General features: G+C 40.1%; 1 protein-coding gene and 1 pseudogene across 4 annotated transcripts; both read right to left on the reverse strand.

Moving 5' to 3' along the window:
- Window positions 1–1,109: 1,109 nt before the first annotated feature.
- LOC131364699 (4-galactosyl-N-acetylglucosaminide 3-alpha-L-fucosyltransferase 9-like) lies at window positions 1,110–18,967 on the reverse strand. Of its 4 annotated transcripts, none has more exons than XM_058407969.1 (4): window positions 18,815–18,967; window positions 18,691–18,737; window positions 7,679–7,759; window positions 1,110–4,977 (listed from the first exon to the last, which is right to left on the reverse strand). In XM_058407969.1, the coding sequence occupies exon 4, from the start codon at window positions 4,968–4,970 to the stop codon at window positions 3,801–3,803; it is 1,170 nt and encodes a 389-aa protein (XP_058263952.1). In that variant the 5' UTR covers window positions 4,971–4,977; window positions 7,679–7,759; window positions 18,691–18,737; window positions 18,815–18,967; the 3' UTR covers window positions 1,110–3,800. The 4 variants fall into 4 exon arrangements, with proteins under 4 accessions (XP_058263952.1, XP_058263954.1, XP_058263953.1 ...); XM_058407971.1 differs by having other exon boundaries at window positions 18,691–18,734; window positions 18,815–18,948; XM_058407970.1 differs by having other exon boundaries at window positions 18,691–18,831.
- Window positions 11,714–16,047, reverse strand: LOC131364700 (4-galactosyl-N-acetylglucosaminide 3-alpha-L-fucosyltransferase 9-like; annotated as a pseudogene).
- Window positions 18,968–25,375: the final 6,408 nt, after the last annotated feature.

Consider the following 25,375-nt stretch of genomic DNA (forward strand, 5'->3'; position numbering starts at 1 on the left):
CGACTTTATACAGTATGATGTTACCACATGCTTGGCTGATTGGAGAACTGTTTAAATGTGAAGGTTTTCAGGTGTTCTTATTAAAGGGCACAGTGAGGGTTTGTTCTACCTGCCTGAATATTATTGTGTAGTTTCTCCTTGTGAGAAACCTCATGAATTCCTTAAGACCTCTGAAGGTATGCTTTTGTAGTGGGCAACAAGGAAGTAGATGTGAGGTGGAGCTTCAGTGGATTAGACTGTCTAGCATATACCACAGGTCAGATTGAGATCTGGGAAACTGGGAGAACTGGGTCTGCTTTGACCCAGTCATCTGACCATTACAGTTACACAAGGTGAAGTACATGCCAGTTTGCACACATGTTTTATGACCACACACTGATGATCATCCTTTCATAGTTTACTATGAAAGTAAACTTACTGTTTAAATGCCATCACATCTTACTAATAAAACCAGCAGAATCTCTCATCATGAGCCTGACTCACTGATACCGATCATAGCAATAACTTTTCAGTTTCAGTAATCACCAAAATGTCATCATCATCATCTGTCTAAAAACGGATAAATAGCCACATGTTAATCAGTGAGAGTTTCTTCTTATGTAGGATGTTGATATTTTGTAAAATTCCATGCCCTGTAGACCCAATAAAAGAAATGATATACAATTACATGTATTTAATTAATTACATTTATTCAATTGTAACACTAGTTTAGTACTATAATACAGTAAATTGGTGTATTGTTAGACTGTTAAGATTCCACAATTCCACAATTATGTAACTAACGTATTTTAAGGTGTGGCAAATATTTTGTTCCAAGCAGATGATTAATCTGTTCCTAGTAGTACTTTAACGAAATTATACGTAATAGTTGATTGAATGGAATGATGAAGAATTAACATGTGCCTGTGTTAAATTGAGTTCTCAGTGGTGTTTAACAGGATGGAGAATAAACACGTGTTTATATTATCATAAGATGACACACACCAGCCATTTAAATAACTCCAAAATATCTCCATCAAATCCCAGTTAGTGTAGACGAGGTCTCATTGTGTTTCCGAATTTCATGACATGTGTGGTTTGTAACCCCCCCCCCCCAAAACACACAAACACACACACACACACATACAGTACACACACATATGAGGGTATTTCAAACCTCTACTAGTTTTTGAGGACCAAGAACCACAGGAACTGTGCTGATATTGGATTACACAGCTTTTCTGTGAAGTAGTCTTTGTGGATGGAGTTCTCGAATGATGAGTAGAACTTACAGCCTTACAGTCTTTTAGTCAGTGTATGCTCAGTCTATAGAGTGTTAGTTTTTCCTCCAATCACATTTTCAGGGAAAATAATGGAATAAATAATCCTCTTTCTTCATCTAACTTGAAATGAAATCTGACACCAAAAGGCACTGGACAGACATCATTTTCCATCTTAGATTTATTTCATTTATACGCCTGAGCAGCTGAGGGTTAGGGGCTAGAAAACAGGAGATCAAGGATGATCATGGGTCAAGGGTTCCTAAACCATGACAAAAACTTAAACACTGATTACTCTTCTCAGGTAGTGTGGGACAATGTCAAGAACCACTGGTACAGTTCCCTGCCTGACCACCAGAGGGGGTTCTGACAGGTATATTACTCTACCTTGTTGAATGTCACGTGTCCTGTCACCTGTTACCAATCCGCTCTTAATGTGTTGACTTGTTTATTCCTGCCCTCTGGTGTCCCTTTGTCGTCATTGTGGGTTGTGTTTGGTTCCTTGAGTTTTAATCAGGTTTTTCTATGTTGAGTTTTTGTTTGCAGCGACGCCTTCAGGTATTTGAGATTTTTTTCATGTTGTGTGTTTTGTGTTATTTTTAGTTAATAAACACATGGTCTGTTTTTATCCTGCTCTTGGGTCTGACTGGCTGCATCCCTCCGAATCATGACAGACATGTATACTAAGGATCCACTGACAGTTTAAGGCAAGGACTGTAACCCTTGTAGAATTTATTCATTTATCTACTCATGCTAGTTCTCTTTTAGACATGGTAGGCATCTTCACTGCAAGCTTAGTGATTGGTTAAATTCATAGTCTTCGCCCTTTGCATGCAAAACTTTTTCAGAACTGTGAGTAAGCCTTTAAATTATGAATGACATGAGAGAGTACATCTTCTATATGTTTTGCCTTTGTTGATTTGAAGGTGTGCTTCGGTGAAAATCCTCTTCACACAAGCTGTGTTTGCACCAAAATGAACTGTTCCTGATTCCATCAAACCTGATTAAAGCCCCAAGGCATGATGCTGTTGCCTCCATGCTTCACCATGAGGAAGCTGTTATGTTAGTGATGTGGTGTTTTACCCTGAAGATATCTTTTAGTATTATGGCCAAAATGTTCAACACATAATTCCAGAGTATAGTGTAGGCCTCCTGATCAGATTTCTCCTAGTCTTCTCGTGAATTTTAGATGGACGTCCTGTTCGTAGTAATGTCCCTGTCGTTCTTTATTCTCTCTACCTGGTACAGCTAAACAAATTACCCCCTTTTGCATTTCTGATGCTTCACACAGAAAACAGTCAGTGATGTCATCAACGGTCAAGGAGAAGTGCTGAACAGATGATACTGCCGATTTAGCATTTACTTAACAGCTTCCCTGTTATCTGAATGAAGAACAGTCTTGATATAAAATCTTTTAAAGAATCTAAAACAAAGTTATTCAGATGAGTTATGAAGTAAATCAGAAATAAAAGGGGTGTTCAGTACATTTTCCCTCCTGGCCATTAACCGTGACTGATGTACTCATGTACTCTCACACCAACACTGACAGCTTTCTGTGAAAGGCAAAAGGAATTATTTGAATTTTCAGGCTCTGTACACAACCCAGAGGAAGTGAAAGAGCAAATAGAATAATTGCTATCGCCATTTATATATGACCAGGTCATAACTCAGAATGGGAAATGCATTAGCAAATAGACTTGCGACCTCGGAATTTAAAACATCTAGTAATATTGGAATAAATATAAATGCACAGTTACTGTATATTTGATAAGCTTAAAATTGAGGGAAATGATTGTGGCATGTACAACTGTGTAATAATGTAGAATGTGCAAAGATTTTTTCACTTAAAAACATATGGCCTCCACAGTTCTGTTTAATGAGAATAATAAAATATAGAGCTGAAGATAAACAAGGCAGTCCAAAGTTCAGTTTTATGGCTTGAAGGAAGGTTCTGCCCACTGTCATGAACATACTGTTAATTTTATACAAGCAGTGGATAAATTAATAACAAAATGCCGTGATCTTGAGCTCTTTAGAGGCGACCCATTAACATCTGAAGCTTAGGGTGACCGGATTAGCTAACAAATTGTCAGGAGCTGCTAGGACGGTTCCTTACCAGACCATCAGAGGGTACAGGCAGGTGTTTTATCATAGTTTGTTGTATTGTTTGTTCCCCACATGAGCTCATGATCTGTGCCACGCCCTTCCCATTGTTCCATTTTTCTGCCATGTCACCTGTTCCCTGTTCAACCTCATGCTTTGCCCTGTATATACATATATATCTCAGTCTATCAGGCATGGTCAGTCATTGTTTGGCTCCTTATCTTGTAGCTATCAGTTCAGTCTTAGCCATCAGCTTTATGCTTTCCTGTGTATAAAAATAGTAGGAGATGTGCATCATTAAACCCCTAGAAGAAAAATGATTATAATAATTTATGGTCCGTTCACTGGGAAGTAAAAAAAGGTCTGATGTCTTATCTGGAAAAGCTCATCTTGTTGGGGTCTACAGTCAGAAGTTCATGTTAGCCAGTAGCATGCTAGCTAACCCCAATACCATTTATTGAGATTTTTGAACACTCTGTAGGACTTATTCCTTTTTATAAGATCACAACTTCGGCAAGCGTGTTCTAGACCAAAATGTGCCCCTATAGCAGTGAAGTGTTGTCTCCAGGTGAAGTAGCGTTCATAAACCTCCTGGTTCTGGTCCAGAAATTTGAGACGTTCTGCCAGTTCCTGAGGAGATTTGAAATCGTCCACATGAATGAATGCATCTGCTGGAATGAATTCCTCGTAGTTCTCCCTGGATGGACCGAGAACCACAGGAACCGTGCCGATAATCAGAGGATTGAACAGCTTTTCTGTGAAGTAGTCTTTGTGGATGGAGTTCTCAAATGATAAGTAGAACTTACAGCCTGATACAATCGTCCTGTAGTCTTCACTGCTGATGTACCTGTTGAAGTGTCTACCATAAGCTTCTATTTTGATGTGTTTGCTCAGTTCATTAAAAAATTTCACTCTCCTGAAGTTGGGATTCCAGTTGCTGACGATCCAGCACACTAATTTATCCTTTGGTGGTATCTTAAAGGGTTTGTCCTTCTCTGATATTTCTATGATTCTCCCATAAGGTACCCAGACATCTGAATCTCTTCGATAGTTTGTTGTAAGATTAAATACAGCATCAAATCTATCATTTCTACCTGAATTATCAGGAGACTCCATGTTCATCCACACCCACTTCTGATGTGGAGGACGTGGTCTTTTCAGCAGCTCTGTGAAATCACCACCAATGTCTCTGTGATGAAACAAAACTCCATGGGCTTTGTCATATTGGCTTCTGTCATCTGTAAGTTGACAACCTTCAATACCAAACTGTGGACTACAAGCTTTTACATCAAATTTAAACCCGAAAGGCCATGTCCAGATTAAAAAGGTGATGTTTTCTTCAGTGTCAGCTGGTTTGGGGGTCGGTTGTGGTAGCAGTAGCTTTTGCGTAGTGTAGTTATGAGTGGTAGTGTTTTGGGTAAAGTTTGCTGTCAATACCTTGAGGCATTCATCTGAGCAGACTTCATGTGAGGAGACTGGAACATTCGAGCATGAGAACCAGCTCACAGTGGGCTTGTAGTAGGTGTAAAATACTCCTCCAAAACAAAATAGCAGAAAGAGAGGCAGCAGGACATGCTGATACGATCCTACTGAAGGTTTGGTTGTCATCTTTTACCTTTTGGAGGAGAAAGAAATGAGAAACATGAACTTCAGTTAAAGCCAAGTTCCCTAAAAAAAGATGAACTGTTATTAGTTTATGTGTTGCATTTGGTTAGAAAAAAGTTTTTTGGTGTAATATATGGAAACTCAGATACATTTGGCATCACAATCCAGTTAAATCTTATTTATATAATCTTTTCAATGTTATGTGTATCATGCTTTGTGACTGCACATTGTGGTGGAATAAACTTTTCCTACATGTCCAAACAGCCGAATTAGTAGGGCTGCTACTTTTTAACCGATATTCGAACATGAGGTGAAAAAATTCATATTTTATAATTCACCCAGACAAATATTAACATTCAGCCTAAGTGCATTAGACTGCTTTGTTGTGTGCCATCTGATCCAGCAGGGGGCATCCTAAAAGTTTTAAAGACCCTCTTGACCATCAGCAAATTAATATAATGATACAAAAATGTATGCTATCAGCTAGCAGAAGAACTGCATTGAGCAGACAATTACGACCCCAAATCATCTAAAAAGTAGCATGTGGGTCGATGGCAACAGTCCAGTTAAAAATAAGGCTGTTTGTCCACTTTGTTAAAAAAAACAAAACAGTTGTCTTAGACCTCCATGACAAATCTTCAGGCTCACTGATAGACAGTGGCGGACCGTCAGGGTCAGTAAGGGTCAGAGAAGGCTGCCCTAAACAGCAGTGATCTGAATCACTGACCTGCATGTTAATATATTTAATATATTTGTCCATGAATGTGTATTAAATTATTCCCAATAGTCTATTCTCTACATTTCATAGCTTTTCTCTCGGTTGCGCTGCTTCCAGTAGTGTATATTTATGATAAGAGTATTTATCCAATCATATTTCAGACAGTGGATGACATCATGGTTTGCCCGGCCTTAAGGCCTTCAGAATCAGTAGTGCAGGCGTCCGGAGCTTAAAATAAGTGGCAGTGAAACTGATCCATTAACCAATCAGATTTCGAGTTCACTGGGGCCTACGATTACGTCAGCAATTTCCTGTCCTTTGATTGGATAATTGGAGTAGTCAGAGGCAGCGACCCGCACAAACTAAATAAAATATAAGAAATCGATTTGGACGCGGACATCCTTACAAATACATTTTCAAGGCGGACTTTTCAAGAAAATCCTTTCGATTCTTCAAAATAGTTGGTAAGATTTTTCAAGAACCATTTATGCTTTTGGGTTTTCTTTTGCACAAAACAAACAGTTTGCCTTCATTCCAGATCCCCTGTGGGTTTTTGTTTGTTTGTTTGTTTTTGCTGCAGTGAAAGGAAACTTGTGAGACTGAATTGTGTTCATGTGTTTTTTTGCTACATGTAATATAATGTTATTCATGTTCTCTATAAGAGCCTGTGACACAGCGCACTGTTATACAGTGTTTCTATATTCACTGTGTCTCATTTCAGATGCTGCGTCCTCCGGAGATTACAGTTTGCTGCATACGGCATCAAGAATGTCTTTTTTGAGAAAAGTAACCGTAATAAAATGGACCGTTCATTGCCGTGGCGTCATGATGGTATAGAGGTGGATTAATTCAGGAAGGACACCAGTGAAGGCCTAGGTGTGGAATACACGGCCTGACACTGCTGATTGACTGACCACCACAACAAGGTAGCAGAAAGCTGGACCAAGTACACAGCCTCGTATGGCTGTATATTATTCTCTGACATTATACGAGGTGTTAATTAAATACTGATAAGAATGTTTGTGTTGCAGTTGCCTTTTTTTAGCGGGGCGGTGTATTTGAACATTCGAACACAAACTGTATGACATGACATTTTTGATTTTCCAGAAAAAGTCACAGCCCTGAGTCACTATCTGTCTTCCGTCTAAAAACAGGAAGTACATGAATTCATACTTTGTTACTGTTATTATTATTATTTTTAGTTTTGTTAAATATATTTTGTTTTTCATCCTATACTGTCCTCCAGGGATCTGATCGTCCTTGACGCTCTGAACAGGATGAGGATGTATTTATTGATAAAGAAGTTCCTCACGGATAAGGGTTTCTCCAAATGACTTAACTGTTATTTGAGCTTCGAAAATAATAATAAAGAACAAAAATCCAGTTTCAGTATTTTAATAATCTAATGTCAAACCTACTGAGCTGTAAATATATACATCACAGTGCCTGAGTGTTTAGCTAGCTGGTTCACAGACCTTCACCCTGACAGGTTATATTACGAGGGTTTGTTCCTCTAGTCTGTACAGAAATACACACGATAGCTCTGCATGTTGATAATTAGCAATCTTTGGCAGTGAACTGTTTGTATAATATCCAGTAAAATTTCTAGGAAACATTGTTCCGGTCAGATCGTACAGTCCTCCCTGTAAGTTAAGTAAAATATTTGCTTTATATAATTAATTAGTAATGTGAATGTTTATAGCTTATCAGTTTTAACCTTTTAGCAGTTTACCAGAATAACATGACACTTTTTTTCTCACAAGGTACACCTTTGCTTTTCTTAATATCCGTGTTATAAATCATTGTCTTTTAATTACTCACACCGTCCACTTTTATTCCTCTGTCCACGGTCACATCCGTGTCTCAGAGTGATTCTACTTCCTTGTGTTCATTAGAATAATCTATAAAAGCTCCTGATTTTAAAGACACATAAAGAGGTGTCCTGTATTTAGAAGAAGAATGAAAGGAACTGAAAGAGAAGTTTTAAACATACCTTTAACACTGGAGTTTATCTCCTCGCTGACTCTGCGGCCGACAGACAGACTGAACACACTCCTCTTCTGCACTTTCCCATCTGCAAGGTTTAGAAATGGTGTTAACCTTCTTACGCAACCGCTGTCTGTGGCTTTGTACAAGGTAGTAATAAGTGATGTATTCACTCTCCTGACTGTACTTCAGCAAGTGTCCACTGATGGGAATAGGGTTTACATGCTTTGGGGTCAATTTGCAATTAAAAGTACATATGCAAAGATTGTTTTAAATTTGAAAGTACATCCAGACAGCGACATTTACACCCCTGTGCAGTGTTTGTAGTGATGAAAATCAGCTAATGCTTAAAAATCTCTAAAGCACAAGATGTTTTATTAGCGATATAATAATATAGTTTATTCTCTTTTAAAAGAAATTCTGCATCATCATGCTTCACTCTGGATTTTGTTTTGTCTCCAGCTTGTACGTGTTGATCATCTACAAACACGTTTATCTCAGGATTTAGTCTTTATTATAAATTTTGGAGATTGTAGTGACCCTGTGTGTGATGATGTGCTTTCTTTTCATCACATCCTCATTTTTCTGATTTCTTAGCTCTGTAGAAAAAATAAAACAGGTTAGTTGTGTTGCACTGGCAGTTCAGTGACCGATGGTCATTTAGTGATCTGATGAATAAATTAATTGTCAGATTTATGGAGAATATAATCTCTCTTGATAATAGATGGATTAATAAACACCTTTCTGAGCTGCTGTTCAGGACACACACGCTTTCTCTCAACTCTTTTTCATGGTGGAATTTTCTCTACCTTTTACTTTAAAAGTTTTTTTTCTTTTTAATGAACACAATATATTAAACACTTTTACACACATGATCAGTAAAAACTCCTGATGTTGTTTATTTTTGTTTATCTTTTCTGTCCCAGCTCTGATATTATGGAACATCTCGTTCTTTTTCATGAGCTCTGAACCAGGTGAAGGTCCTTTAGTTCAGTGTTATAGACTGTTGCTCTGTCTGTGCTTTTTCTTTTAAAGTTTTATGTCTTTAAGTCTTATACTTTTTATTTATTTTACACTCTTGTTTGATTTCACTGTAGTTTGGATTCGATGCTGCTCAGTTTTTGATTTCTTGTTTTTAAATCAGTGAAATGAGCTGAAGCGTATGCTCTATAATTAAACATAAAGTAGACTGAGGGGTGATATTAGTGTCCATGTGTGACATGAATGCTTCTTTAAGACTTAAGTACACATTTCACTAAAAATGAATAAATTAGGACTTCCTTTCTCGTCTTTTCTTTTCTTTTCTCTGCTTTTTAAACAGAGAAGAAATGAATTTAATATTTAAATTAGTAAAACCTATTAACATCTCAGAGACTTAGCACTTGTGGTTTTTATTTGTTACTGCTGTATTGATCTGAGCATGAAGATCTCGAGAGTCTTTAGGTTCAGGGGATCAGTAATGCTTTGAGATTTTTTATTTCATGTGTGTAGCTTTAGATCATCTGTCCCTGGAGTCGGTGTAGCTGTGAATATTGTGTGTATATCAGTGCGTTTCTTCTCCCTACAGCTTCCCTCTGGCTGCGTTTCCAGTTTGACTGGTTTGGTTCTTAGTGTGTTTTTGCATAAGAGAAGAAGATGCAGGAAGTCAGGAAGTGAAGCGGGGGGTTGTGGGGTTTCTATTGTCAAAGAAACGTTCAGTTTTTATGCAAAAGAATTTCTTTAAGGGAAGATACTTTAACACCTACACCTGAACCCATCTCTCTCTCTCTCTCGTTGTCTCCCCCCCCTTCCTCCCTCTCCTTCTCTCTTTCTCGTTGTCTCTCTCTCACTGCCTGTCTCTCTCTCTTGTTGTCTCTCTCTTTGTCTCTCCCTCCCCCCCCCCTCCATATTAATGAAACCACAATAAGGAAGTGGATAAAGACGCACATTCTCTTAAATTAATAAACCGTATCCGGGTGTTTAAGCTCTTAATGAGATGGAAAACTCTAAAAATCCTGGTGTTTTCAGAGGTCATGTGGACCTTCAGAGGTCATATGGATCTTGTTGCTTCCCTTGAACACACCACTGGTTTGAAGCCTAGCTCCAAACCATCCAGAACCAGTTTCTGGACTGTGTGATTTATGTAATTCAGGACCACATTACAGGTGAGCTGTAAGGTGAGACCACGGACATATCACGTCACTGCTATGTAATGTTCCATTACACTGACCACACTCGCACTGTGATGGGAGGTGCCTCTGGACTGAAGTGTAATAAAGTGCAGGACGTTTACCTGATGCACATTTTCTGCTTTGCTAATGGACACCAATAAAATTTGATAACGGTGTGAGCAGTGACACCAGTCTGATGTTTCTTCTGGATGAAAGGGTAGCTACCAGGAGGCTACTATGTTCATCTCAGACCTGATGGAATTTAAGTGTCTGTGTTGTCAACATCTGTGAAAATCAAGCCATTCTGCTGGAAAGGTTTAAAGCTTGTCATCTCAAGGTGTTGATTCAGATTATTTTGAAGGATAATGGCTTTTGTCGTATGAATTCTGATCACAAATTTCTTCTTGGAGCTATTTTATGAGCTCCTGCCCCATGGTGATGTCCTGAACTTCACAAGTGAGGAACTGACACAGCAGAAGCACCAGAAGCTTTGTGGATTCCATCAGTAAAATCTGTTATCTTCTTCCATCTCTTTGTGTAAAATATAGCAGCTGCTGTTCAACCTTAACGAATGAGTGCATCTCATTTACAGCTGATCGCATGTGATGTTTGTGACACTGTACCAGGCGATGCCACAATACCATCCCATTTTATCCAGGTTTGGGTCCAGCACTGAGTTAACAATTCAGTGGCTGTGTTAGCCCCTTGCCTGGGAATCTAACCCAGGCCACGGCAATGACAGCACGAGATCCTGCCACTGGACCACCAGGAGGCCAGATAGATAGATAAATTAAATAAATAAAATATAAATGAATGAATGAATGAATGAATGAATGAATGAATAAATAAAAAAAATACGGCCACTAGTTTGTTTGTGTTGTGGTTAAATAACCCGGTTTCTGTGCGCTCATGGTTACTCGATTAATTGTTCTGAGATTCAGCTTTATTTTCCTCTCCTGAACTTCCACTAATCAGTCTCCGGCAGTGACCAGTCCCAGTCCAGAGCTTAATCTCTGTTCCTGAAGAAGACCTTCTGGTACAATTCACTCCAGTTCAACTGCTTCACACATTCTCAACACTGACGACACACATGAGAATGAACTCTAAGTTAAAAATAACTATTGTTATTAAAAGCATCTTTCTCATACTTCAGACATGTCCCAGAGGAATGAGACAAAGGAAGGCAAATTACTCAGACATGTAACCCTATACCACAAATACCTGCAAATGGTAGTAAATGGTATTCAAATGGTGAATAATTAAAGAAATAATAGACAGTAACAAAGGAAGAGCAGTAAAAGACAGATCATCCTGTTTCACATGGAGAGTTCTTTGGTGTGTATTATGTCATGCCATGTGTGTCGAGCAGGATTGTTTCAGTAAGCCAAGCAGTAGTGTAGCATGTAGAAGGTGGTACCTGCTGAATGTCTAGACACTACAGAGATTTCTGTGAGGGTGGAGGAAGCTTGAGTTCTGGTTCAGTGAAGTTTTAAACAAGGTTAATAATACATCTCTTTTCTGCTGTGTGACTTTAGACAACACTGGTCCTGCATTTAAGCTTTTCCCAATCTTCTACCATCCCTGCTCGGCCACAGCTGCTGTAAGGGCTGAAGACGTGGACATTGTGGATGTGATGAAATTCCATCTACAATGTACAGGGCTTTCAAATCTTGCAGTCTAGTTTTAGCAAATGCAATACTAAAGCCACCTTCAGCAGCTCCCAGAATAGTGAGGACTATGTAGAGATAAATGGCATCATCTCTTGGAGGAACAGAACTTCCTCACTGGGATGAACTCACAGCTGTAGGATCTGGTTAAAGTTCTCCAGCAGTTAGGATATGTTTTGAAGGCCATATCACCCACCTTAGAAAAATGATCACCAATAGATGCAGTATGGAAGAAGAAAGAAGGTTTTATTTGTCATAAACACATTACAGTACAGCATCAGATCAGCAGTGCTGGGGCTTGAACCCACAACCTTAAACCAGCAACCCAAATCCTTGCCTTTGACCCCAAAATAACTTTTTATTTATTCTTATTTAGCAAAACCCTTAAACACCAGTATATTCAGAGCTCAGCTCAGTCCCCACTCACACAAAGCATGACATGGACATTTCTTTCTCTAGTTTTGAGACAAATCTTACAATGTACATTTTCTACCCGAATTTTCAAATATTCTTATTTTAGTTTCACCGTCAATTGTTAAAAGAGTGAAATATAAATGGAATGTTTTTCTGTTTTCTATCCAACAGGACATCCACAATAATACACTCAGTGACAGGACAAATACACCTTTCTAAGAATCTACATAATCTTGTAAAATGAAATGAACTAACCCCAGTACCATTTACTGAGACTTTTAAACACCCTGTAGTCCTTGTGTTTTTTTATATAATCACATATAACAAGCGTGTTCTAGACCAAAATATGAACCTTTAGCAGTAAAGGCTTGTCTCCAGGTGAAGTAGCGTTCATAAACCTCCTGGTTCTGGTCCAGAAATTTGAGATGTTCTGCCAGTTCCTGAGGGGATTTGAAGTCATCCACATGAATGAATGAATCTGCTGGAATGAATTCCTCGTAGTTCTCCCTGGGTGGACCGAGAACCACAGGAACTGTGCCAGATATCAGAGGGTTAAACAGCTTTTCTGTGACGTAGTCTTCGTGGATGGAACTCTCGAATGATAAGTAGAACTTACAGCTGGACAAGGTAGGCACGTAATCCTCATCATTAATGTACCTGTTGAAGTGTCTACCATAACCTTCTATTTTGATGTGTTTGCTCAGTTCATTAAAATATTCAACTCTCCTATAGTGAGGGTTCCAGTTACTGACGATCCAGCACACTAATTTATCCTTTGGTGGTATCTTAAAGGTTTCGTTCTTCACAGATGTTGGTAGAATTCTCCCATAAGGTACCCAGACATCTGAATCTCTTCGATAACTGGCGGTCAAATTGAATAAACCATCAATATCAGTCCATCTTTCTGAATTCTCAGGAGACTCCATGTTCATCCACACCCATTTCTGATGTGGAGGTCGTGGCATGCTCAGCAGGTTTGGTAAATCATCACCAAGATCTCTGTGATGGAACATAACACCATGGGCTTTGCCATATAGGAGTCTATTATCTGTAACTCGACAACCTTCAATATCAAAATATGGACCACAGGCCTTTTCGTCAAATCTAAAACCAAAAGGCCATGTCCAGGCTAGTATGATGGTGTCACGGTCAAGGATTTGTTTGGTGGTCGGTATTTGTTGTTGCGTGTAGTTAAAACTGCTGATGGAGGTTACATTTCTGTTAAAGATCTTGTTGAAGACACCGAAGCATTTATCAATGCAGACTTCATACGTGGATTCTGCAACCTCAGAACATGATGAAATGCTTAAAGTGGGCTTGAAGTAAGAGTAGAACACCAACCCTAAACAAAAAAGCAGGAAGAGAGGCAGCAGGAGACGTGGACAAGATCCTAATGAAGGTTTTGCTGCCATCTTTTACCTTTTGGAGAAGAGAGAAATAAAACACATGAACTTCTGTTAATGCCTGAAGATTAAGGGACAGCAGGAGAGCCTGAAACTGTCCTACTGAAGGTGGTGTTGTCATCCTCTACCCTCCAGAGAAGACAGAACTAAAGCAAAGGGTTGCCAGTGCCACCTGAGGAATCCACTCATTAAAGATTATCTAGCAACTGCATTCGAAGGCTGAGGGCTAGAAGCATGCGTAGAAGTGCAGCGCAAAACTTAGACAGAAAAATGATTTGAAAGCAAAATGTGTTTACAACAGATCTAACATTAACCATCAGATTGTTAGGGCTGCAGCGAATCAAAAGAAGTGGAACAAATGTTTAACCACAAATTTACATTTACAGCATTTGGCAGAAGCCCTTATCCACAGCGACTTCCAATTTCATCTCATTTTATACAACTGAGCAATTAAGGGTTAAAGGTCTTGCTCAGGTGTTCAGCAGTTCCCAGGATTCAAACTCACAACCTTCCCATCATTAGTCCAACACCTTAACCGCTGAGCTACCACCTCCCCATGACCTGAAGACTCTGCGGCATTAAGTAACCTTATATTATGTTAGAATTTGTTAGATGTGAGGAAACGTGCTGTGAGTAAGCAACTGCAAAATAAATAAAGAAACTAAAAGCGACTGCAAATTAGAAAATCATCCCACAGGAAAAGACATACTAAATAAATTTCCCTCTTTTTTTTTCTTTGAACAAGATCCAGATATATTCTTCTATTATACATTGTCATCAATAAAAAATATCTATATAAGAATGACTGAATAAAAAACTGTTTACACATTAAAGGTTGTCCAGGTTTGAGGATAAACAGTGCACTTGGCAACACACATGCTACTGTTTTCCAATTAGGAAACTACTTTTTTGCTACACGATCCTCCTCCGAGGTCATTAGTATGAGTAGGAGAAACAATCTGCAGCTCTTCACTCTCTCGCTGCTTCACTGAGACGTCTGTGTGTTCAGAATGTGGTTTAATTTCAGCACAAGTGTAAACAGTTGAATAGGTCTGATCTACAGAGCGACTCAGCCTTCGTTTCTTCATCTAGTTAAAGTATGGCTTGATGATTGACAAGTACGTGAGCCGGTTTTATGTTCACAAACATTATTTATTCTAATCATACGATAAACAATAATAAAAGTGCAAGTTGTGCTGGTTATCACCGTTAAGATATTTACGAGCTTTATAAACTGCCTATAAAGTTTTGTAGTTTTTGTAGTTTACATTGCTGGAAAAATAACTTAAATAAATAAACTTAAATAAATCATAATTAATATGAAGCAGGCTGGTGATGGTCCTGCCCAGAAAGGTACCTAGCTTTACTAGAAAATAAGATCACAGTCCATTTACCTTAAATAACTTTAAAAGTCATAATATCCACATTTACAGGTGTAAGATTCTGCACCGCTGCAGGAGTTTAATTCCCTTTTTCCAGAGAGTGTGTGAGTAATGATGTTTTGTTTGACTGAACGGACAAGACTCGGGGGGGAAAAAGGCAAAAGAAATGTCACCGCTGTGTCACAACACAGAAATCCTCCACACCGTTTGGGTAAAAGACGAGAAAGGAAAGATGAGTGTTAGTGCACCGACACACAAATCCCCAGTGTTCCACTCACCTTCAGTGTTTACAATAAATCCAGGTGGAAACAAGTGAACCTGGAAGAGTTATGTCAAGAGTTAAAGTGATTTCGCCTTGTCTCTCTCTCTCTCTCTCTCTCTCTCTCTCTCTCTCTCTCTGTCTCCAAATTATAAATAAAGGTTGTTGTTTTTTACAGTATAGTTTTGTCTATTTTCATTTACATTTCTATTTATTTTTATTTTTTTGTTTAATGTGTATCTGCCTAGCGACTGTGGCAAGTCTGCTTCTTATTAAAAAAACAACAAAAAAAATCTAAATAAATAAATCACTTGTTAAAAGATGTTTATTTCTCAGAACAGTGAAGTTTCTTGGTACGATATAAACAGATCTGAAAACACAATAACCCGAAAACGATGACCTACTGAGTTTCACACACATGAACCACGAAATCTGTCTTGGTGTTCTATTAACTACAATTAAAATATCTGAATCTTTGTTTAATTTTAAACATAAACGTTAAATTGAAAATGAATAAATGAAATGTATGACTTTCTCCTGAAGAAATGAAGCTTATGAACATATTTCACACTGAACTGTCCTTTTACAGTAGATACAGAGGAGTTACAGCACTGTAGGTTGTGTTTGTGTTAATAATAATAATAATAATAATAATAATAATAAATAACACGCCAATACAAAGAAACGCGAAATGTTATGCCTCTAATCGTCCACAAGGCGTCAATATAACATCATAAATAATATTTTTCTTGCGCTTATGTGTCTTTGTGTTATATAATGGACGTTACTGATTCTTTCCTTTTATTTCGTTAAGCTCTAAACAATTAATATAACGAACGTTTTGGATCATTTGAATAAACCAATTATCTTTAAACCTCGGAGAACTGAAGTGAGTCGTGGAACGATATTTATTTACTATATAAACTAACAGCTTCAAGTGTAAAGTATGAAATTAATACTTACTTTATTTTGCGGGAAAACCCGACTCCAGTCCAGACAGTGTTAGACCCTACACTGCCCCTGAAGCGCTTTAATGCAGGACCTCTACCTGATTATTACCTCATATTAATACAGAACAACTCCCTGTTTTCTCGAGCGCTCAGCTAAAAAGAAACTACAATGTCGTTTGTCGAATTAAACATCGATTACTCCAATTTAGAGCAATAAAGCTTTGACGCAGCGTTTCTGTAACTAGGCTTCCAGTAAAACACCGGCAGCTGCTGGCACACCTTTACCTGGCCACTACTGCGCATGTGCGAGAGCAGAACTAAAAACACCTCAACTCTTTCAGCTTGTCGTAAAGGCAAAAGACATGCACAGTTTGTTTATAATGAGACAACAAAAATATTATATTGCTTTAATTCTCATGAGTGTTTTCACCAAAACATACAATAGGACTAATTATGAATTATTAATTATTAATGTTCCCCTATAGATTACATTAACACCTCTAGTGCTGGTCGGACAGAGCTGCTGGTTCGTAAGATTAGAATGGTGGCTAAATAACAAAATCGTTTACTAAATACCAGGAATTTTGTAAACTTTAATGAAAAAATGATCAATTGTCTCCATGCGTTAGTCTCCATGAAACATACAATTCCAGTGACTTTCAGACTTACAATAACAACAAAAACCAAACTGGATTCAGGATCCTGCAGCTGATATGAACAACTTCTACTGGAGATGTAAAGACTGGTGTTTATAAACACTTGGCTGTTACAGAAAATAGGAAGAAATCATGTGGAGCGAGTCAGTAGATATAAAATAAAGGATATAAACAAAAAGTACAAAAGTGCAAGGTGTTGAAAAGGAAATTGAAGTCCATAGTCCTGATCTTTATCACTGATGACTTGACATTAGCGATTACATAAAATGACATGGGCATGTAGATTTCACAACAGTGCAAACAATGCAATACAATACACCTCGTTTATACCTCTCACCCCACCTCGGCTGCTTGGATCGTATCTCTTTTCAGCAAATTCAAACATACAGACGACTATGAAAACATGCCAAACCAGCTCTGAATCAGGTATGAACATGAGAGAGATCACATCTCAGAACCTCAGGACTGTTTCAAGCAAAACAGTCTGAGGCACGTTCAGATAGGCTGCTAAATTTAACTACTGACTCCTGAGCATCTGGATCCTGACTGGGAGGCAACTTCAGTCCCACTACAGTCCACTGCTGTGTGTGTTGTAGACACAACTGTGGTGAATATTACAGCTTAAACCACGTGATCATGTGGTGGGCCTCATCAGTGATGAATCAGCGTAGAGGGAGGAAGTGGATCAGCTCGCAGGCTGGTGAACAGACAATGATCTTTTAACGTCGATAAAAATGATTCCTGACTTCAGAAGGATCCATGGTGAAGACCTGAATCCAACAAAGTATCATCAAACAGCTCGTAGTACACGACTACCTGACGTGTTCACACATTATTGATCCCTTCTTCATCACATCTACGCATCTAGAATTTGCAGCAGATCCTCACATAGCAGACCCCACACTGCTGTTCTACACACTGGACACTGTACAATACACACAGACTCATATCACACAAACACCGGTTCAAATCAACCCTTTATCTGAAAATGATTCAGAAACATGGCTGTGGAGCCACAGTGGGATTCAGTGACTGACGCCAAATCCAGAATATATCATTAGCTGCTAGAAGAGAGATCTGAGACCTACTTAACAGATATGAACCTCTGTGACGTCTTCTTATTTAAAATAATGTCAACAAGAAGACTTTAAACATCCTGTTGTACTTCTGGAGAAGGGCAGGTGAAACCTCGGTATAGAAATGTGCAGAATGAGCTCCGAGACGCTTACTAGATATATCTGAGCTTCATAATGTGTTTTTCATCAGACTGCTATCATGTTCCATGGCCATGACTCAGCCTTAGAGGGACAATATGGTGGAAAAGAAAGCTTTTGTGACGTTAGAAACCGAGAACTCTGTCTGTCTTTATTGTTGATTGTCTTTAATAAATACGTTTCTATGACTGTTGTGGGACTTTGTGCTCAGACTCTTCTGCATGTTGGCTGTATAACGTGTCCTAACCTGCACTCAGCAGTGTGTCTGTGGTTAAACTGAGAAATGAGTCTGTCTTTTCTACCACACAGTGAAATAACACAACTTCACATTAAGTCACACAATCCTACTTATCTGCATATATAATTATTATTAAAACATAAAGTGTGTACTTTACAGATCCATAAGGATTCATAAGGATACAGAAAACAACAACTGAGTAATTCAGTGTAAAAGGAGAGGGTCTTGAACTTCACCTGATTCATAAACATGTGAAGTTTAGTGTTTTACAGACATTTTGATCTCTTTGTTGTCTCTTGATTGTGGACAAGCAGCATCTGAATTTTATATTTTAAAGTTTAATTCAATTCAGTTCTACTTAGGTCTTTCACTCGAGTAGTACTGATACTTCACTATGTTTACTCTTGTTTAAAGACATTTATCTGTAAAATGTTAATAACAGACACTGTAACAGTGAGCTTTACACAAATCACCAGTTTTGTTTTCTCTTTTTCTTCCCCCATTGGTCATATTTGTTGTATGAAGCTACGGTCACTGAACACCACAGTATCTGATGTCTGTCCGAATTCCCCATGAGTATATTATGAGTTATACCAGTATATTTGGATTTATAACATTGCACTATGAGTGAAAGCAGTCAGTTATTCATTTAACACAAAAACTCCTTATAAATATTAAAAACTCACCAATTTTTGCACATCAGATCCTCTAAAGGTGTCCACCGAAGCTCCTGCTGAAGTAAAGAGTGAACACACCTCCTCAGTCTGAGATTTTACTCAGGTAGATTCATTGCCTGAGAGGTGTCCTTACCTGTTGGATCAGCAGCTGTGTTATGCTCATGTGTTGAGCTCTGAGGCTCTGCCCATAACTTGATACAGAAGGATGACACCAAGAGAAGATGGTGTTCAGATCAGACTGACAGAAAGGTGGCGCAGGTCATACATTAATTATACAGGCAGCAACATCATCAGCATAATATACTAAAGCTGAGTGGATAGGAATGAGCTGGGCGGAGCTTCAGGACAGAACCCTCATGACTGGTCTGATCATGTGATCTCACCTGCTTTTCCGGGTTAGATAGAAGTCCTAGGTTTGGGGAAATTCCTGGAGCTGCTTCTGCATGTAGCAAGCATTTCCAAAAAACATACATTTTTCACATAAACACAAAAACAGATAGAGTTTTACGTTATCTCCAGAAGGTTGAAAAAAAATCAAACCAAATTCCAGCTGTTTTTGTTTACTAGATGTTTAAAAACTGAATTTTCCAGAAAAAAATATAATAAAAATAAAACTAGTTTGTGTGTCTGAAAGGAAACCTGAACCAGATAAACCAGACCATCAGCTCTCTCGCTGCTTTTAAACCTGATGTTCTTCTTTTTTACGTCTCTACTTCCTCTTCTTCAGTCGTGAAGAAACCACTTCATCCTGATGAAGACACAATCCCTTTTATTTCATCTGTTTCACTGTTAGAGTCAGTTCTTTTTTGTTCATGTCTCCAATTCAGCTTCTCACTTTCTCTGCAAAATCCAAACAGATTTACACACCATCCATCCACCCATCCGTCCGTCCGTCCGTCCATCCATCCATCCATCCATCCATCCATCTGTCCATGCATCCATCCATCCATCCATCTGTCCATGCATCCATCCATCCATCCATCTGTCCATCCGTCCATGCATCCATCCTTCTATCCATCCGTCCATCCATCCATCCCTCACTAACTCTATTTCCCACTCCCTCAATCCATCCCTCACTCCATCCATCCTTCCATCCATCCATCCCTCTATCCATCTCTCCATCTATCCATCCATTTCTCACTCCCTCAATCCATCCCTCCATCCATCCCTCACTCCCTCTATCTATTTCCAACTCCTTCAATCCATCCCTCACTCCCTCAATCCATCCACCCATCCCTCCATCCATCCCGCACTCCCTTCATCCATCCACCCATCCCACCCTACCTATCTCCCACCCTCCCTCCCTCCACCTATCCATCCCCCCATCCATCTCTCCCTCCCTCAATCCATTAATCCATCCCTCCATTCATCTCTCCATCCATACATTTTCTGTCAATGTTACCCTACTCAGGGTCATCTGGAGCCTAGAGTCTGTCCCAGGGAGCTCAGGGCACAAGGTGGGGGACAACAGGGTACCAACCTATCACAGAGCACACACACACACACACACACACACCAACTCACACACTTTGGATGATCTAGAGATGCCACTCAGCCTACAATGGATGTCTTTAAACTGGGAAAGAAAGCCAGAGTGTACTGAGGAAAGTCCTGAGGCCAGTGTGAAGAAGTAAACTCCATGCACTCAGGGCACAGGCATAAATGGGGTAGAAGCTTCCTGAAGCCTCAGGAAGTACAGGCACTGGAGGGCATTTTTACTGCCCGTTGTTGTGTGTGCACTGTCCAGTACTCTTTCCAGTAACACAGAAACTCAAGCTGTGTCTATAATCAGATTCACACCCAACGGTGGTGTGACATCAATCCATATCTGACTAACCCCACGTCAGACCTGGCTCCATTCTGAATGTGAAGAGTCATCTTTATTCATTTTTTTAAAAATTAGTGAGAAATATTCCGTCCACTGATGTAATGATTGCATCACATAACACACCCACACACACACACACACACATCTCTTAAGATGAGAAATATGGAATCATTTCTATTATGAATTTTTTCAGAGGTAAAATGTGTAAAAAAAACAACAGCAACACAGCCATGGTGTGTGTGTGTGTGTGTGTGTGTGTGTGTAGATGAATTGAAGAAGAGAGACTATAATCTCACTCATCATTACACTCATTATTGTTTTAGTTTTTTGTTTACTTGTAGGTGTGTCATGTTAGTTTTATACAATTATGTTCCAACAAGGCTTTCCTGAAATTTCTCAACACACACACACCCACACACACCCACACCCACACACACCCACACACACACACCCACACACACACACCCACACCCACACACACACACACACACACACACACACCCACACCCACACACACACCCACACACACACACACACACCCACACACACACACCCACCCACACACACACCCACACACACCCACACCCCCACACACACACACACACACACACACCCAAACACACACACACACACCCACACACACACACACACACCCACACACCCACACACACACACACACACACACACACACACACACACTCACATCCACACACACACACTCACACTCATACCCACACCCACACACCCACACCCACACACACACACCCACCCACACCCACACCCACACACCCACACGCACACCCCCCCACACCCACACCCCCCCACCCACACCCCCCCACACCCCCCCACACCCCCACACACCCACCCCCCCACACCCCCACACACCCACACCCACACCCCCACACCCACACACACCCACACACACCCAAACACATCCACACCCACACACCCCCACACCCACACCCACACACACCCACACCCACACACCCCCACACACCCACACACACCCACACCCACACACACCCACACCCACACACCCCCACACACACACCCACACACACCCACACACACCCACACCCACACACCCCCACACCCACACACCCCCACACCCACATATCCTGGCGGACAATCAGGCTAATCCCAGCGTCTGCTAGCTGCAATGAGCCCGAGTCTCTAATTCTTTATTACAGTTTATTTAGTTCAAACAAATTGAAAGAATTCCTAGCAGTTTGAGGATGTATTGTCCAGTCACTCTCATTTGGAGGGCAAAGCAGAGTAAGCTGTAGATAAAAGTTGTTACATAAACATAAGATAAAAGTTCACTAAGACAAACACAGAGTTCAGAATTACAAACAGAAAATGAATGTAAATAACTCCTTTACTATATTTTAGAGAATTTTGTAGTTGATTTAAACCTCTAATAATCATTAAAGTGTTTTTGCAGTCAGACTGATAAGAGCCCTGCATGTGTCTGGGTCTCACACGTGATTTCCGATCTCGTCTGCTTCGTGCTAAAACATGAGGATGTGGTTAAACATGAAGATGCTGTAACATGCGCTCTTATTGCTCCATTAATATAAATATATTTATTCCTGTTACAAGCTCCTACAATGAACTGAAGGAAACAGAGAGAGTTCTGGCTTTACATTTTGGGAAGCAAAAAGTGAAACCATGTCAGATCTTATAGAACATCACGTTTCTCCATTAATGATTTAAATGTTCCTGTTTTAGCAGAACAAAACTCTGAGTGTCTGAACACTGTGAAGTGGCACTTCCTTTCACAAAACCCACAAACACCACTACGTACCAGCCATATGTGTATGAAAGTAGGTCACTCCATTTTCTCTGCTGTTCTTAACTGCTCTTTGTATTTCATTTGAGAAGTTTCATTGTTTCTAAAAATAAATAAAGATATAAATATCCTTATATAATCTTTTAATGTGAGTCTAAGGATTTTGTTCAGTACTATACACTGACCAGGCATAACATTATCACCACCTGCATAATATTGTGTTGGTTCCCCTTTTGTTGCCAAAACAGCCCTGACCCGTCCTGCACTGTGTATTCTGACCCCTTTCTATCAGAACCAGCATTAACTTCTTCAGAAATTTGAGCAACAGATTCTCTGGTCTGATGGAGTGAAGACTGAACTGAATAAAACCCGGATGGAAGGCTGAATGCAGGAAGTACAGAGCTATCATTAATGACCAGAGTACTCAGAACCTCAGACTGAACATACACGAAAAACAAACACAAAACACGGGGTGCGGGGATGGCGGAGGGTACGGGGATGGCGGAGGCCGGCGGTGCGGGGATGGCGGGGTGCAGGGAGTGCGGGGGGTGCGGGGATGGCGGAAGGCGGGGGGTACGGGGATGGCGGAGGGCGGGGAGTGCGCTGGGTGCGGGGATGGCGGAGTGTGGGGGGTGCGGGGATGGCGGGGATGGCGGGGTGCGGGGATGGCGGAGGGCGGGGAGTGCGCTGGGTGCGGGGATGGCGGAGTGTGGGGGGTGCGGGGATGGCGGGGTGCGGGGATGGCGGAGGGCGGGGAGTGCGCTGGGTGCGGGGATGGCGGAGTGTGGGGGGTGCGGGAACGGCGGGGTGCGGGGATGGCGGAGTGCGGGGGGTGCGGGGATGGCGGGGTGCGGGGATGGCGGAGTGCGGGGGGTGCGGGGATGGCGGGGTGCGGGGATGGCGGAGTGCGGGGGGTGCGGGGATGGCGGGGTGCGGGGATGGCGGAGTGCGGGGATGGCGGAGTGCGGGGATGGGGGCCCTCCTGAGCGGTGGAGGGTGCGGTATATGGGATCAAATTTCCGCCAAAAGTATTGCGGTCTCGATTTAAAAAATAATAAGCGTAAAACAAATAAAATGCACAAAACTGAAACGTGAATTCAGAGTTATCCTATTCACACTCAAAATCCTGCTTTCTGCTCATATTTTCAGTTTTTTTAAGCTTATGTTCTTTTCCCCTCACTTTCAATTCAGAATCCTGCGCCGCGAGTTTCATGTAAATTAGGGGCGGCTTTAGCGTCACCATTGGTCCACTACATCTAGATTGACAGCTCCTCCTCTAGCCAATCAATGGAAGAGGGGAATTTGACGTCACTCCAATGCTACTCGCAGTCATTGTCTATCTGGACAATCGTGCAGTTTTTTCCCTCCACAAGTTGTTATGGCTCCAATCAGCAAAATGCAGGACAGTCTCAGCTACCTGGACATAATATATTGTTGGTGGCTGACATATACACTTTTTACGTATATTATGAATATTTACTGCAAAGTTTTGCAAAATAAAATGTTGTCCTAATTGCTCATTATATAGCTAGTGTCATTATATAGCAAAGATTTTTATATTTTAGCCGTAGTTAAGGTTATTGACTGTATAATCTAAAAATGGGGGAAAGTGTACCTGCTTTTCCATGAGGATGATGCTATTATGTATTCATCCTAATTAATTGGGACATGTGGGACGTGTGTCAGGTCTTTTTCCATGATAGTACAACTGAAAACAGTATCAAGACCATCCAGTGGTGCATTTAGACCATTCAATAATTTACCTCTAGTTTATTTTAAGAAATGTACCAGATTGTTGTCATTGTGGTTTGCATGTACCATGTGTGATAAAAATGTATGACTTTGTACAACAGAATGAAAACATCAAAAAAGTGAAGTGTTCTGGATAGTTTGTAAATGCACAACATTAAACTTATTATATAACTCCTAATGTTAACTGTGTGTTTAGCAGACAGAGTACCCGGATGTGGTTAGTGCAGCACAGAGCCTCATCTCTCTTAATCAGAGTCCTGTAGCCCCACCTCCACAAGGTCAAGTGCAGGTTCAGGGGCAGCAGACATCAGTACAAGTACAAAGACAGACAAATACCACCATTGATCAGGACATGGCCAGGTGAATGTTGCTGGACACAGAGAATGAATATTCAATCCAATATATTAAAAGCTTTTATTTGCAGGCATTATGTACATAATTAAACCCCTACTCTATTAAAGTTGATGTTACAAAGTTAAATGTGAACTTAGTTAAACAACCCTAAATATGTCTATTTACCTGCTAACATTAGTTTTTTACATTAAAAAGTATAATATTAAATAAAAATTATTTTTCTTGTAGGGCCTTTCCTAGCATTTTCAGAAGACATGCAGTGTCTGGGAAAAAGAGAATAAATGTACCATCCAGAACAAAAACTACAAAATCAATCAAACCTTTTGATTTAAATGTATTTGTTCTGGATAAAAACTCTGAAACTACCCCTTCAACTAAACATGAACTGAAGCTTCTTCAAGCAGGGCTTGGAAAAAGGACAATATCAGTAACAATGGACATGCCACATTCAGAGGTAAGGTGGTCTGTTTGTCTTTGTCGACAACTGGAAAATATAAGTTTACTCTAGACTCTTCAGTACTTGTAGAAATCTTAAGAATTAGTGAAGTTGTTTGCATTTTCTAATAGTTTACCAGTGTGCTGTATGAGGCATTCCCCAAAATGGAGGGTTTAAGGGGAGGTTGGATGCTCTATAAAGCTACTGGTGACTTTATATCTTCTTTTTTACTATTTGAGTCTAATACTATTTGTATGTTTTGGTATATAAAAAATTGTATCTTTCTTTATAGGGGGAAGTGGTGTAAGACGGCTAAACATTATTCCTCCCGACTCAGAAGGTTACATTGGTTGTCAAATTAAATCTGCCTCAGGATATGGAAAGACAGTGTTGTATGTGGTTCCATTACAAGAGGAACTTGACCTTAATCCACTCCCAACCGATGCCAGAGAGTTCCAAAAAATGCCTTAGGCAACAAAAGCATGCAACAAAAGCATGCCTCCGAAGGCGTTGGCTCTGCATTCAGGTTTGC

Source organism: Hemibagrus wyckioides, linkage group LG14 (assembly GCF_019097595.1).
Source record: "Hemibagrus wyckioides isolate EC202008001 linkage group LG14, SWU_Hwy_1.0, whole genome shotgun sequence".
Lineage (NCBI taxonomy): Eukaryota > Metazoa > Chordata > Actinopteri > Siluriformes > Bagridae > Hemibagrus > Hemibagrus wyckioides.